This window comes from Triturus cristatus, chromosome 4_2 (genome assembly GCF_964204655.1).
Source record: "Triturus cristatus chromosome 4_2, aTriCri1.1, whole genome shotgun sequence".
Classification (NCBI taxonomy): domain Eukaryota; kingdom Metazoa; phylum Chordata; class Amphibia; order Caudata; family Salamandridae; genus Triturus; species Triturus cristatus.
The window spans coordinates 286,262,272-286,277,796 of NC_140586.1; the positions used below are offsets into that span (position 1 = coordinate 286,262,272).

The 15,525-nt window shown below is 44.1% G+C and overlaps 1 protein-coding gene across 4 annotated transcripts in view; it reads left to right on the forward strand.

Moving 5' to 3' along the window:
- Positions 1–15,525, forward strand: part of UCHL5 (ubiquitin C-terminal hydrolase L5) — a 161,420-nt gene that overhangs the window by 94,561 nt on the left and 51,334 nt on the right. For all 4 annotated transcript variants that reach the window (XM_085601536.1, XM_085601537.1, XM_085601535.1 and 1 more), the window contains one exon: positions 11,512–11,575. In XM_085601536.1, coding sequence (XP_085457662.1) covers positions 11,512–11,575 — 64 coding nt within the window. The remainder of the gene's footprint in view (positions 1–11,511; positions 11,576–15,525) is intronic.

The following is a 15,525-nucleotide window of genomic DNA, read 5'->3' on the forward strand; positions in this document are numbered from 1 at the left end:
AGACACTATATGTGACTAGTAAGATAGCTCAGCAAGTTTAGGGGGGGGGGGGGGGGGTAGGTAGATATCCATCTTGTGTACTAACCAGAATCGCTGTGTCCCTTGTAACCCTCAGTCACCTGAGATCAACCCTATGGTAGCTTTGGCATGAAACAGGCAGGCTTAACTTGGAGGCAATGTGTAAGGTATATATGCAGTACTAAGATGGTAGTAAAGTCGAAATGCAGAACTTTAAAAGTCCAGAAACAAATTAGAATGATACAGTAAAGTGTAATAAACAAAATGACACCGAAATGACGAAGATTCAATAAGGGAGCTGGTGATGTGCATTTTTAAGTGTAGAAATGGCACCAAGAAGCACAAAGTGGCAATGATAGTCAAATGTCACATTAGAAAAGGACCTGGGCACAATTTAACGCCGATAGCAATGGAGTGTGGGTCAGATTCCCCAACCAGGTTCCCCTGGTCAAAGACTTTACCTTCTGACTTTGGATCTTTAAGTCCCAATTCACTGCAGGAGTACATTTCTAAAGATCCCCAGGACCTCAGTGGAGGCACATTGAGACCCACAGGTTGACAGGCAGAGGTCAACAGTAGGGTCCAGTCCAGGTCCAGTTGCCACTGGTCTGCTAGACAATTGCAGGAAAAGGCCTTTTGTAGCTTGTTGGGTTCCTATAGCTCGAAGAGGAAGGTCCGATTTATGACCATTGGAGACAACTTTTTTATTCTGGGTCCTAGAGGGAGAGCATATCCAGTCTTCAAGGCTCCCCTTTAGGTCTCAGACAGCAGATTCAGTCTTCCTCTGATCTTGCATAGCTCCAGTAGGATTCTGAAGTGATTCCCAAGAGATGTCACATTTATGCCTGGCATGAGCTAGTGGGTGGGAATGACCCCTGGGGGTGCCCTAACCAATGATGTAAAAGTTCCCTGAGTTAACCCTAGCCACTTTTGGCATTTTCACGATGGACAATGTCTTAGGCCGCACTAAACTTAAGCTCTGAGGGCTGAATGTTTATGTGTGGGATGATTGGATTATGGTAATTGCAGCATCGTCCCACTGCTAACGCAAACATCCAGTTTGATGCAGTTCCTCTACCCACAACAATTACCCACAACAATCTCGGAGACAAAAGTCTGGTATAATAAAGCTGAGCTCTCCGCAGCCAGACAGCGGATACGCACACATTGTTTTGTTATTCTATTTCCCACCTTTAAATTGCACCTGAAATATTATATGTAAACCTAGCAGACCTGTGATACTGTAATGTCAAAAGATGCCCACTATGATCAGTCTTCACCGGCTGTGAAGACAACTGGTGAGCCCTGCCCAAGGCCTGGCTGACTTTTGCCTGTGAAAGTGGAAGCCCCAAGTGTTATATGAGCAAATTCACACCTGTTTAAATGCTAATTACTGGCTGGTCCAAGAGGGAGAGCAAAATGTAGATTTCACTTCAGAGGATTCAGGCTGTCAAAAAATAACTTGTCCGCTTTCCAAAACGTGCTACTAATCAGACTTCACCTGTGAAGTTGGCTTGTAATAAATATTTCAAAAAAGTCCGAAAAATGAATTTGGAGCTGTTGCCTAAACTGAGATTGCTAACCCTGCTTCTTCAAAAATAGCTTTGAGGTTTTTTCACTGTACGGACGTGTTTAGCATTAAACCTGTGCATGTCCTACTGTAAATACCATAAACCCTGCATTACGGGGATATAAAAAACTTGGGTTGGTGTCCTACTTTTTTTTTTTTTTAAACAAATTTTTATTGTCAAGTGGCACATATATTGCAGGGCCCTGTACCCCAGGGACAGTCTCAGAATCAAAAGCAATTATCATTGACTTTGACATTTTGCAAAATAGTATCAAGAAAAAATTAAGGGCATTACAAACAAAATCAAACTCCCCCTCCCTCCCCTGATCGCACCATACACTAACTCCAGTCGGAGCCGTTCCAATGTTAGAATAGGAAATACCCATCAGGGTTCCATCGTCCATCCCGTTCTCTGAAACCTCCCCTATGAACCCCATTCTACATTCGCGGGTCCCTCTCTGACGGGACCGGATCCAGGACCAATCCCCTATACTCTGCCCACCTTTTCCGTATTTTAAAATGTTTGAGGGGGCACCGCCTGACAATGAAAATGGGTTTCTCTAGGCCCATACAGAAGTCCAGGCCATTCTTCCAGGCAGATAGTGAGGGGGGCCCCGATGCCTTCCACACCCTTGCTATGTCTCTTTTGGCTAATGACAGACCCAACAGCAACAAGTGACGTTTGTAGACATTGCCGCCTATCCCCTCCTTAACATCTAAGAGCGCTAGCTTCGGCGAGCGGGGAAGATCCCAGCCCAGCACCTCTGAGAGGCAATTGAAAACCCCCCTCCAGAAAGAGAGACACTGCCAAATCGTATGTAGTAACGTACCCTCTTCTCGCTCACATCGAAGACACACAGGGGAGGCAATCAACCCCGCCCTCCACAGACTCGTACGTGTATAATAAATCCTATGCAGGTACTTAAATTGGATCAGGCGCAGGTGCACCGCTATGGCAGCTCCTCGCGGGGCAGCCAGAGCCTCCACCCAATCCTCCTCTAAGGGGCCTAGATCTCCCTCCCAATCCTCCTGGAGTTTTTAGAGCTTGGAAGAGCAGTGAATAACCAGGGTGTGATATATTCTTGATCTTACGATCCGGTAGTTCGCCCATAAAAACTTTGGCTTCCAGAGGACTAAACTCAGCCAAAGATTCCAGCCCCGCAGAGCATGATGAAATTGCAGGTACTTGTAGAACTGGGACTTCGGCATATGAAATTATGCTTGAAGGTCCTGGAAGGATTTCAACACGATACCCCTCATGACATCACCTAGGACTGATATCCCTATGTGGTCCCAGCCCCAAAATCCCGGCAAGGCTGCCAGTTGTGGCAACCGCCCATTGTCCCATAGGGGGGGCCTCCCACGTTAGCTTGTTCCACCACCCCATCCTATGCAACGCCTGCCGCCAGACGTGGAACACAACCCTCATTGCGGAAGGCAAAGATCTCCGTAGCGGTGCCGAATATAATACCCGGTGCAGCGAGTGGTCTCCCAAGAGCCGCCTCTCTACTGCATATGCCGGGCCCTCCCGATCGCCATACCACCATTCATTCAATACAAGCAGTCGAGATGCTTGATAGTATGACCGGATGTCCGGTGAAGCCAATCCCCCCACAATAAGTAGATAGGAAGCACGTCCATAAAGCCACGCGTACCCTACCCCCATCCCACTAAAACTGCCCAAGGGCCGCATTTACCTGCCGAAACCAGCGAGGAGAAATCGGATAGGGGTGGTTCTGCAACGTATATAATAAGCGTGGGAGCGTGACCACCTTAAATATGGCTGATCTACCATATATAGTCAGCGGCATGCGGGACCAGGTCTTAATATCTTCACGTACCCGAGGGGGTTGGTGTCTTTTTAATATTTAGAAGCAGAGTTTAGGCCTGTCAAAAGGGGTTATTTTGACACGTAGAATTTGCAGTATAAACCTGTACAGCAAGGCTGCTGGTTGCAGGCCTGCAGTCATGTTTACATTGCCACTATAGTGGATGGCACAGTGAGTGCTACAGTTCACTTGTCCGCTCTAACTTACAGGCCTTGGATACTTTGTAGTTGCATACACTAGTGATGTTTTATACCTCTTTCATCATGTTGAAAGGAGGAGGACAGGCTCTTCACCACTGGTTAGCAGGGAGAAGTGCACAGAGTTCTACAGAGGGTAAGAGACAAGAATTTGGGTTGGTACCATGCCAAATATGGCAATTTCCAACAATACTCAGATCTTCTACCAATGCCTGAAGGACACTGATTTAAATCTCAGAAGGACCATCTTTGTCTGTTTTCCAAGGCTGGTAAATTCAGTACCATAAAATCGGGCAGTTGCTACACCTATTACACCAGCAACATAACGCAGACCCACAGTGCGAAGGTGCCCCCCTGTTTCCTAGCCCTGATAGGAGGGCCCCCAGTACACAGTACATTCGTGTGAATGTCTTCAATTCAGCTGCTGGGTGCAGCATATTTTCCGAAGGCTCCATGTTTCTTACAGGCCTAATAGCAACAAAGTAACAATTTGTTACTTTCGCTTTCAGGCAGTGTGCACTGTGCAGTTGATGAAGGCCTCTTTGAAGAGTTGAAGGGGCATATAATATGCCAGGATAGTTGGTTGGTCTGAAATGCAAGGCCAGTGGACTGTTGCTGGAGTAGTCTCCACTTTTAATGGACTGGCTCAGTAATTTTGACGTTGGCTTGACTTCCTCTCCTAGGTTCTTAGTGCGAGTGGCCTCTTAAGTCCATTGGGGCTGGTAACAGCAGATACTAGATCCATCGGAGTATCCACAGAGTTCAGCAGCTAAAAAACAGCAGAATACTCCGGGTGAAAGTCTGGCCCAAAACGAAGAATTACCAATTCCGTCAGTAATTCCTCATTTCTTGATGAACCCTCCGGATTCAGCTCTTAATGGGCTTGATTTATCCTACACCCTCCCCCTTCATTTTCTTTTCCTCTTTCGGCAAAGGTAAATTATCAGACGCAAACATTATAATGGGTTGATATACATCTTGGTAGCCTGCACCTAATGCCATAATTGGAGCTTAGTGGATCCCCGTAACCACTGGACCACAGTACTAGTGCACTATATCTAGCTAACCCTGGTTGAGCAAAATGACGAATGGGCTGGAGGAACATGGTGTTCAGAGAAGGCTTATAATGGAAGACAGGGGGGGGAGGAAATTCATAAAGGATGTGGAAAGTAAAGATGATGAGGACTGTTAAGGAGAGGAGGATTGGAAGATGAGATATGAGAAGAGGGGAGGATGGGAAAAGGAGGGTGCATCTCACTTCAGTATGATTTTGTGCAGCAGGTGTTTGAGGGAGAGGGTGTGCTGATTCTACTTTGTGAATGAAGTTGCACTGAAGACAGTCTTCAGATTTATGAACATGTAGGTTCCCAGACGTGCAGACTACCTTTACCTAAGCTTAATCGAGGCACACTTACAGACCTTCATCTGAGGGTACTAAACTGACATGGCAGTTTAAGGGGATACAAATCATTAGTGAGGTGCATTGGCAGATGTGCTAGTAAAGGTTTTGTTCTTGGAACAACAGGGTGATTATGTTGCAGGTCAGCACTGAGTGACATGGCACAGCTGTTTATCAAGGCCCTGAATCGGAACAGCATGGTAATAGTGCTGAAAGTCAGGATTCACATTAATTGGCAGACTTGCTCACAAGGATACTAGTCCTTGAAAAGCATTGTCGTGGTGTTGCAAATGGAACTGAAGTTCTTTGGCAAAGTGTCTCGTGAAAGTTATGTCCTGGAACAGCAGGCTAACAGTACTGCATTTCAGGATTAATGTGCATTGGCACATTGACTCATAAGTGCACTAGTTTTTTAAAAGCAGGGCGATGGAGATGCAGGTCATGATTGAGGCACATTGGTAGAATTTACTGTAACGGTCCTGGCTATGGACCAGCAGAGCGGAGGGTACTTCTAATCAGGAATGAGTCGTATTGGTGTAGCTTCTTATGACAGCTGCACTGTTGGCAATGGGAGGTGGCCAGATATTGGGCTCGGTGGGACCACATATTCCAATCCTTGACTTTTTTTTTTATTTAGCATCTTCATGCTAGGATTCCTACTCTTCCACTTGAATTAGACTAACGCACTTTAAAACAATTATCTGTAACAGATTGTGCTTACTCGTAATACTCTCAACATTGCGTTCAAATTTGAGCCACATTGGCAGAGCTGCATGTGGGACCACAGACTATTAATACTTTGCAGGCAACCCAATTGCTTGTGTGTAATCAGGAGCAGGTTTATAAATGCACAGTACATGTCTCTATGAAAGGTCTGTGCACCTCTCACTGTAGCCAGAAATGCATCTGTTACCAGCCAATCCATCCTGCAGTTTATAATGGGAGTATCGTATGAGTGTGGTGGCTCCTGATGAGACATGTAACTTCCTTTGATGACATAAGACGCAAAAGTCAATAGATATAATTTCAAATTACATTAATGTTGTGTTAATTAGTAATTTTGGTACATGGAAAATCATGTTTTTGGTCACCTAATGTTGGGAGCATTGTTTCCTAGAAAGTTTAATCTCCACAGAGCATGCTGCAATTATGGAACTGTTTATCTGAGAGTGGAAGAAGATACGACGTCTAGCATAGCTTTTCTACTGAAGGGGTACTTTTCCAGTACACAATACTAATATACTTTGAAATGTTTCCCACTGCATGTGTGCCGCAGTGTATGGCACACATGCAAAGAAAGTTTGGAGAAAGAGACCCGTTTCTCCTACTTTGTGCTGCCTGTAGGCGGTATATCTATTGCCACCAAATCCTGTTTACAAATGTTAGTAGATGGCTCTTTGCATCAAATACCATGGGGGGCAGGGGGTGTAACTTGGGAATGCCCATGTACCGCACATGAGAAGCTTCCTTGGTGGAAACTAGCACAACGTAGTGCTAGATTGCATTAGTTTTAGGAAGTTTTGCGCTGTGAAGTAAAAAGCAAATCAACACTTTGCATTCATTTGCATCATTTTTAATGACTCTGTACCAGCACGAAGCATTGATAAATTTGGCCCTTTATGTTCTTTTAAATTCTCTGGTATTTTGTTGGCTCTTACTCCCACATTCTGTCCTTTTTTAGGTCTGGCCTACCCAGCGCGCATGCACTGCGTAGGAGACCTTTAGCCGTCGTTCAGCTCTATTTAGAAGCACACACTCGTGCTTGTAGCGTCATACACCTTGCGGGAGGGCGCAGGGGCGTGCCACAAGCACGAGTATGTGCTTCTAAAAAGAGCAGACTGCGCGCGCACCATTCCCGGGCTCACCACCTGCCCCCCCCCCCCCTTTTCTTTCGCGACCGCTCCCAGAAAGTAATAAAAACAGAGCTTGGATTCGTGTCTCACTCCCGGGCTCTCTCTCTCTCTCTCTCTCTCTCTCGCCCTCGTGCCCTCGTTCCCTCGTTCTCTCGTGCCCTCGTTCTCCCTCGTTCCCTCCTCGTTCTCTCTCTCTCCTGTTCTCTCTCTCTTGATTGTCATGCCCACCATTCTTTTGCACTTTTTAATCCTTTAAAATGTATGCTTCCTAAACCGTGACGATTTCAGGTAATTAGATCTCCGTGTTGAGCAATATATGAACGACTTCAACATAAATTCACTAAAGAAAGATATACTTGCATTGTATTTTGGCTTCCCCCTTGATTAGGTATTTCAGATTTCTCATCAACCACACGGTTGACTTAAGAGCTGTTTATTTTAATTGCAAGTATACAAATATCATAAATATTTACGTCATCATAGCTCACGAAATATCTACATATATTAATCTGTCAGTGTAATGGCACTTTACCCAAATAACCGCACATCATTACTGAATGTCTCACCATATTGGGGGAAGTAAATTGAACGCCTTAATATATCAGTACGTTCTCAGTAAACATTCTTTTTTTACCAGTGTAGTGTCATTAAATACCTAAATATATTGATACATCAGTAAATGTTAATGTCAGTTTTAGTCATAGACGGGCAAACATAAAACATTCAGTGAATCTGGTCTTTTATTTTCATCCATCATAACAGTGCGATTAGGCTGTCCGAATGCCACTCTCTGAGAGGAGTCGCTACAGCTCGAGGATGGTCTACCATCCTCCATACCCCGGTAGTTTATCAGTCTACTCAAGTGACTGTCAATACTGCAAAGATCCCCACATCAGTCAGTACCACAACCGTCAGCAATGAAATAAAGAAAGTGTGGAAAACTGCCTTTTTGAGCATACCCTAAGATTATTGTTCGCATCCCTTTGGTTTGTTAATCAGCCACATTCCTCTTGCTTCTCCGTTCAGGGATCCTACCTCAGCATAAAGCTCTCAAAAATCTCTCCATTTCTATTTTAGTTATATACATGCACCATTGTCCTGAATTTGTTCATTCAACAAACTGGTTTAGTATAATTAGTTACTGCTTATATTTGTGAAATGTTGCTAAATATCTACATAACATGGACTGTCAATGTAGCTCAAACTGTAATATATTAGTTAGGTGGTTTTAAATTCTTTAATATGTCAATGAAATGTGAAAAATCACCTTGCCCTCGCTGTGTTACACCAACACAACTCAAGTACAAACAAGCATTGGCATAGCCAATAGGTCTCACCTTTGGGACCTTTTAAGTGTTTAGCCATGCAACAGTTGATGTTGTTGCGCCAAGGATATTCTACTGCATAACTAAATACTTATAAGGTCCCAAAGGTGAGACCTATTGGCTATGCCAATGCTTGTTTTTATGTGTTGCCTGGTGCCATGTTTTGGTTTGCTTTTGGCCCACTCTCCTTCCCATTGTTTATTTCATGCCTTTTTGAACTCTGGACTGGACTTGTGAAGTTGCCTGCTTTCAGCTGTATTAGGCCTGCTGGGACCTGCTTGCCCAATCAACCTCTTTTGGCACTTGACAACACCACTGGTCTCCTTATAGGCTGGATGGTGCATGGCTTTCCCACTGGTAACTCAAAGGCAAACCTGTTGTGCCCCATTGTCCCATGAATGAGCCAAGGGGTGAGGAAGACATGTGCCACTTAAATAATGCCATGCTTCAGCGACGGCCCGTGTAGGGCGTTTTAGTGGGGCGGTGACGTGGCGCAGAGGAGGGGCAGGGTGGGGGGTTGCAAAATGCGGCATACGCCCGATTTCAGGTAAGTTACGGAAAAAAATAATAAAACAAATTTCGTTGCGCGCGCTGCATCGCATTTGGCGATGCAGCACACGTAACGAAATTCGTTTTATTAATTGTTTTCGTAACTTACCTGAAATCGGCCGTATGCCGCATTTTGCAACCCCCCACCCTGCCCCTCCTCTGCGCCACGTCACCGCCCCACTAAAACGCCCTACACGGGCCGTCGCTGCCATGCTTACATACTCGCATAAGTGGATATCTAATGAAGGCCTCCTTTTTAAAAGCTACTTACCAGTGCCAGCGATTCCTCTGGAGCTTAAGTGTGCATTGCTTTACACAGGCTTACTGAATCTCCTTTGCTCTGCACTCCAATCTAACAACGACCAGGATGCTGTGTTTGAACCCTGGATCTTCTACTGTTCGCCCACTCGGTCTCTTCTTTATTTTCATCTTAGTGAGCAGACTATTGTCTCTGAAGCAAATTTCTTGGCCTACTCAAGTTAGCCTACTGTTTTCCCACACTGTAGCTCTTGGTACCTACATTACTCTGTCCATCAATTAATTTAATGTATACCCCTGAAACTCACAGGCTTACTTCCAGCCAGATCTTAAAGCATGTTGATATAGTATGGTTAAATCTGTTCCCCACAGTGCTATTTGTATCACTGAAACACTTAGTTTGTGAACGCGGATCCTAGAAGTTGAGTACTTCAGGGTGAGTGGCAACTGCCTGTGCTTGGGTAGGACTTGGAATCACCTCAAAAGTTCTTGCGGGGGGCCCTTTAGGTTTTGTTACGCCACTTTTTTTACAGTGAGAAAGGGCCTCTTTTTGACAGTTATCCCCCACATTTTGCCTGTTATTTGATGTGCTTTTGATTGTAGTGCACAGGATACCTGCTAACCAGGTCCCTTGTGCCAGTGATTCTTCCCCAAAACTATTCCCTAATTGGCCCTTCATTCCCCCTGTAAGTCCCTAGAAAATGGTACCTAGGGCATGGGGCCTGAAGATGGTCCCATAGGGACCCCTCACCTAATCATTGCAGACTGCAACTGCCGCATGCATGACCTGGTGCAGACAAAATTACAAAGTCAACATGGCATACTGTCTGTATGCCATGCCAACTTGCACTCCTACAGTATAAGTTACCCCTCTAGCAGGCCTTCTAGTCCTAAGTCAGGGTGCACTATACCACAGGTGTGGGCATATCTGCATGAGCAGATATGCCCCTACAATATTTAAGTCCATTCTTGGATATTCTAAATGCCAGGGAATACTTAGTAAGTACATGGACAGTAAACTCGACAGCTCGAGTTCCCCAGCACCATGATGGCTTCTGTGAAACCAGGAGTGTTTGGTACCAAACTACTCCTCTAAAAAAAAAAAAAAAAACACACTGATGCCAGTGTGGGGTTTATTGAACCATATACTCGGAGGGCACCTCAGAGATGCTCCCTGAAGACCTACCAACCCTGGTGTGGTCACAGACCAACGGTAGGCAGCCTGCCACCACCAGACATGCAGATGGCAACCCCCGGTTTACACCCCAATTTTGGGTGGGGAAACTGGCGGGAAAACCTAGGAAGAATAGAAGGTGTGCCCACCTCTGCCAACTCCACCCCTAAGGTGGGGGAGGTGAGTGAAGCACATCTTTCAGCCCCCGCCATCTTTAAAATGAGGACCCCTCTAATCAGGGCTGGGACTATGCCCCCACCTACAGGAAGGTGGCATAATTGAGGGTGTAGTCACCCCAGCTAAGGTGCCCATTGGCCCTACCTGCTACTCCCCTAAAACGCCCCTAAATTTAGTATTTTGTCTCACCCCCAGACCTGGAAACTAGTTCCTGCTGACTAAAGAAAAAGGACAAAGAAGATGCTGTGCAGAAGACTGAAGACACCTACTGAATTGGCAGCCCTTGGAAATCCTGCAAACACCTGTCCAGCAGTCCGCGACCTCCACAAACCCTGGGAAGACTGCCTGCTTCTGAAAACGACCAGAACTCCTGAGGACAGCGGCTCTTTCCACAAAGAAACCTACACAAAGGACACCAGTCACCTCCAGATCTGCGAGTCCTGCCCACTCTGCACCTGACGCCTCCGGCACATGTCCAGGTGGCCCACCGATCCAGAACACATTCCCCAGCTATCCTGACCTCAAGTCCAGCGTTGGCTGACCTCTCCTGGACTCTACAACGATACCTGCAGAGTGAATCCAGAGGCTTCCCCCGAGCGGAACCGACAGTGCCCCTACGAGAGGCAGCTTCGTACAGTTACACATGGTGCAGCAAACGTGTGAGCTGCAAGAACTCTACAACTATATATTATTTTTAGTCATATGTGGTTTTCTGAGTCGAAACGTGTGACTATTCATATTCACAAGCGCCTTTGTTGTGCTTGTAGATTGGATTTACCTTAAAAGAAGACATGTCAGTACTGCATTTTGATGACTGTCTTCCCCAATTGAGTTCTGATGGTAAACGGTTTCCTTTTGACCTCCTGGCTAAGAGTGTCCAATCTGTTCTAGAGCAGTTCTTTTGTATGTAGTGTTTTATAACTTGACGTTTCTTTGCTGCAAAGTCTTCTTTTGTCTCAGTGGTGGTGTTCAAACTTAAGACACATGCTGTTTGGAAGATTAAAAATTGCCTGCTTTTTTCCATTTGTTCAAGTTGGATGAGCAGACAGTTTGGAACCTAGTTTTGCTATACGGGTTCAGGTATACACCGCCTGTATGATAATGATTATTAGTTTTAAAATCATTTTATTGCAATTGTTTTTTTTTTTTGTTTTTTTACTAGGACCATGCAACCAGGAAGACTGGATCAGTGCTGTGCGACCAGTCATAGAGAAGCGCATACAGAAGTGAGTATAGACTTTACCTATGGTTCTAGGCTTTTCACTGCAGGAAAGTCACTGATTCACACTCTGTGACAGTGAATTTCCTGTTGTGCAATCTCCTTTCTGCTGGCTGCTTCTTCTCTTACTCCTGTTGGCACCTCTATTTTGATTTAGCTACTCTTAACTGCATTAGTCTCTTTTTGGGGAAGAGTTGCTTTCAGTCCTTCATTTGTGAAGCTGAACAGGCGGGCAGCAATCTGGATATGAAGATCGCTTCTTTTCCATTTTCTTTCTTTTTTTTTTTTCGGGGGGGGGGGGGGGATTGGGGCCTGTCCTCCCTCTGTTTTGATAATGACTATAGTTAAGGCCTGTTTTGTTAGGAGTTTATTGTAATGGGTGTTTTTCCCCCTCCATTGTCTTTGGTCAGCTACCACTCTCACCCCATAATGCAGGCCCTTTTTGACAAAGATCCTCATGTGGTGGGAAGTTATCCTTGTAAGACAAAATATCCTTGTATGTGCCTTTTGGGCTCCCTCCTTTTTGGAAGCCAGCAAAGATATGTTATATGGAAATATGAGGAACAGAGTTGAGGGTTCACAAACCTATACAGTATTGAGTATTTTGGCAGTACTCTGGGAAGTGTTCCAACACCCTCCTCCCCCTTCGGGCTTTGCAGAGATCCTCTGGAAGAGCTCTTATTCTGACATTGAGGGGTTTACAGATCTCCTACATTTAACTGAGAAAGCGATCACCATTGCATACTTTAGGGATTTGAGGGATCACCACTGACATCCTCCACGTCTTTGTAAATGTCTAGGGGTGCTGCCATTGTGATCGGAAGTGTTTTAATGAAGCTTTAAGACCTCCCCTTGAGCCAGAGGATGCTCATGAGCAAATCTACCTCTTCAGTCTGTCTCGATTTCCAACTGGCTCTACGCAGGGACCAGAGCATTCAGTGCCAACTGACTGATAAGCATATGGCTGGGTCCAAACTAAGGTGGTATTGTGAGTGAAAAACTATGGATTGGGATGCAGCCCGAGCGATTGCCAGCGGATTAGATTAATTCTAACATTCTATCCATCACCTTGTTTTTGCATTTGACTCATGAATGCCAACGTTAACTTGTGCTGGGCATGTGGATGGTAGGATTAAGTGCTGCTAGGCACGGGAATGGTGTCCGTGCCTTTCACTGTAGGTTCACAGCAGGCAGTGTCTTTATATGTGTACGGAGATTGATGTTACCTATTAGGCATGTGAAAGATCTGCTTTAACTGCGAAATGTGTTCAAGGCTAATAACCATTGTATGTACAACACACAGAGTAACTATGCACACATTCAAAGTAAATGATTACTGTATATATGAGTCAACAGACTAATTATTAAAAAGTCAGTTTACTTGATTAACTCAACATCTCTTTAAAACCATAATATACAGAATTGAATAATCTAATCAAAATTTCAAACAAATAGAAAATAATCACTTCTGCATACAGTCACGCATTCACACAATACACCATCAATATGCAATGATTTTGATATCTTTATACATCTTTTTTTCTTCAGTCTGGGCTAAATTAGTCCAGAATTCTTTGTAAATAATAAATCTCATTGAATAATATCTAATATCACAAAAACACGATCACTGCAAATCTACGCATGTTTCGGCGGCCCAAGCGCCTTCATCAGAAAAGTTACTAATAAAACTGTAGTATACCTGAAAAAATATATAATCAGTCTAGGCCTGTCATTACAATGAATCAATTATAAAGAAAAGGTAAGGAATAACATAAATGATTTTAGTGAGGAAAACATATCACTCAACTTGTGATGCTAGATACCAAAGTCCAGACTATCCAGAAAAGGAAAAAAACATAATTTCAAGTGCAAAAGAGTTTTATAAAATGGTTTAGAGATGCACTCATTCAAGCAATGTGGTCGCAACTCACACCAAGAATAATGCAACTTTGGTATATATCTCTTACCAATCGTTAAGATTGAAATCACTCTAATGACGCCAAAACAAAGATGCTCAGGGACGAGAACGCAAACTGGCCTCTACAAAGAAAACAATATGCAGGAAATTGAGATGTCTCGTATCAATGTGTGCAGCTCAGTGAGCAAAAAATAACTCTAAACTTCAATTATGAAAGAGAGGCATAGAGGTGTACCTTTTATTCGTGGAAAGCGGGTGTCAAAAGGTTTAAGGTCAGGAGATTTGAATGGGACCAGTCCCAACTTGCCCAGGATAGCAAGTTTACTATGCGATATTGGGGATATAGACAAACTCTTATTCTAAAAGATTCTAAATAGAAAGCGCACAGATATTGTAGAGTAGTTCCAATAGTACCCTTCATGCAGGACCTACTCATTTGCGGATAACAAACTGTGGGTCTGGTGGTAGACTGACTCTGTACACCCCTGCCAAATGTTAGCCTGTTTTCGCTTTAGCTAGCCCGTAGTGCTACTAAAATCTCCTGTTATCAGAGAGATTCGTTTTTGCAACCTCAGAACACAATAAGCTCAGACTCGTGGAAACTATATACTACTTTTCACCCAGTCACTCGTGCTTGCTTGTTTTGCTCTCAGAGAGATACACAGAAGAAACTGTCTGGCGCGTTTACAATAAGAATTTATTGTACCGTTCTCATGTAAAACAAATGTGCTACTACAACTGTAACACAGTAGCAGAGATATAGAACCAGCAGTACAGTGAATAAAAAGGAATAGTATTCTACCATTTTGCAATAGTCATGAACACATACATGAATATAAAATAAAGTGCGTACTCCGAAGATGCCTGTCTAGATGTACCGGAGTGTGCCTAGCATGTAAGTAGGTGCGAAAGAGCTACTAAGAGCCTAATAGTCTAGAATCTAAGAGCCAGGAATCCCGCTAGGATTTAGTCGACCCTCCATACCTTAATAGTGAGTGTGGGGGACTTGAGTTGGACACCCCGTCAGGGATAGTTAAACCACTGTCAGCTGGAGCGACGGCAGGCCGGAGCCGCAGCATCTCTGGTCAGTGTGTCGGCCTTGAAGTCTCTGTTCCCTCCTGCCTACTGATAGCAAGAGGTGTTGTATTTATACAGTCTGTGTGTATGTTACCCATTGTTCAGTATGAGGATTATGTTGGGGATCAAACCTTTGTGCGTAGATAGGAGAGGTGAAGTATGCCCCCCTGGAGAGTGTACTCCTAAATTATTCATATGTGCTAAGGATGACGTCTTAGCAATATTGATCGGGCAGAACCCCGCCTCGTCATAGAACTAGGTGAAAGATTTAGTCCTTAAAATGCGTCCGTCCTTATAAGGCATTCAGTCTCTATAAGGCATTCTGTCCTTATTTGGAGTTATGTCCTTATAAGGCTCGTTCATATGAAGGGGAGATGATCTAGGGAAAGAGTATGATGATCTCTAAACCTATATTAGGGTACTGATACGAAATATAACACCCACTCCTCCTCCTTATACTTAACAATAATAATACACATTTCGAGATACACATTTATGATGGTGTCTGTGCATAATATTATCAAGAGTCATTTAAAATGTTTCCAAAAACGTTAAAAATCAGTTTAAAACAATTTAAAAAACGAGGCAATAAATGTTCTTTGGTAATAGTTTGACATTTCGTTGTAAAGTTCCGCAAATCACAGTTCTAAATGAGTTCGATCACACAAGTTGGACTACTGCAAGCGTACTTGGAAGGCCATGCTTATTAAAAGTGTCAATTTGCAAAAGTTATTTTGAAAAAAGGGAAAAAAAATTTCTCAATGTGTTCCCAGTACACGGTGAGCCAGATTTAGATTAGAAGTCCTGGCTGGGAGACATAACATTATCGATGCCTGCTACAGCAGGGGACAAACACTACAATACCTCGCATAGCACGTCAAGTGTGATGCATGAAACTCCTCACTGCCAACAGCTGTTGTGGAGGTAGTCGGTGCTGAATTCAATACCTCGGTGCCAAAGCT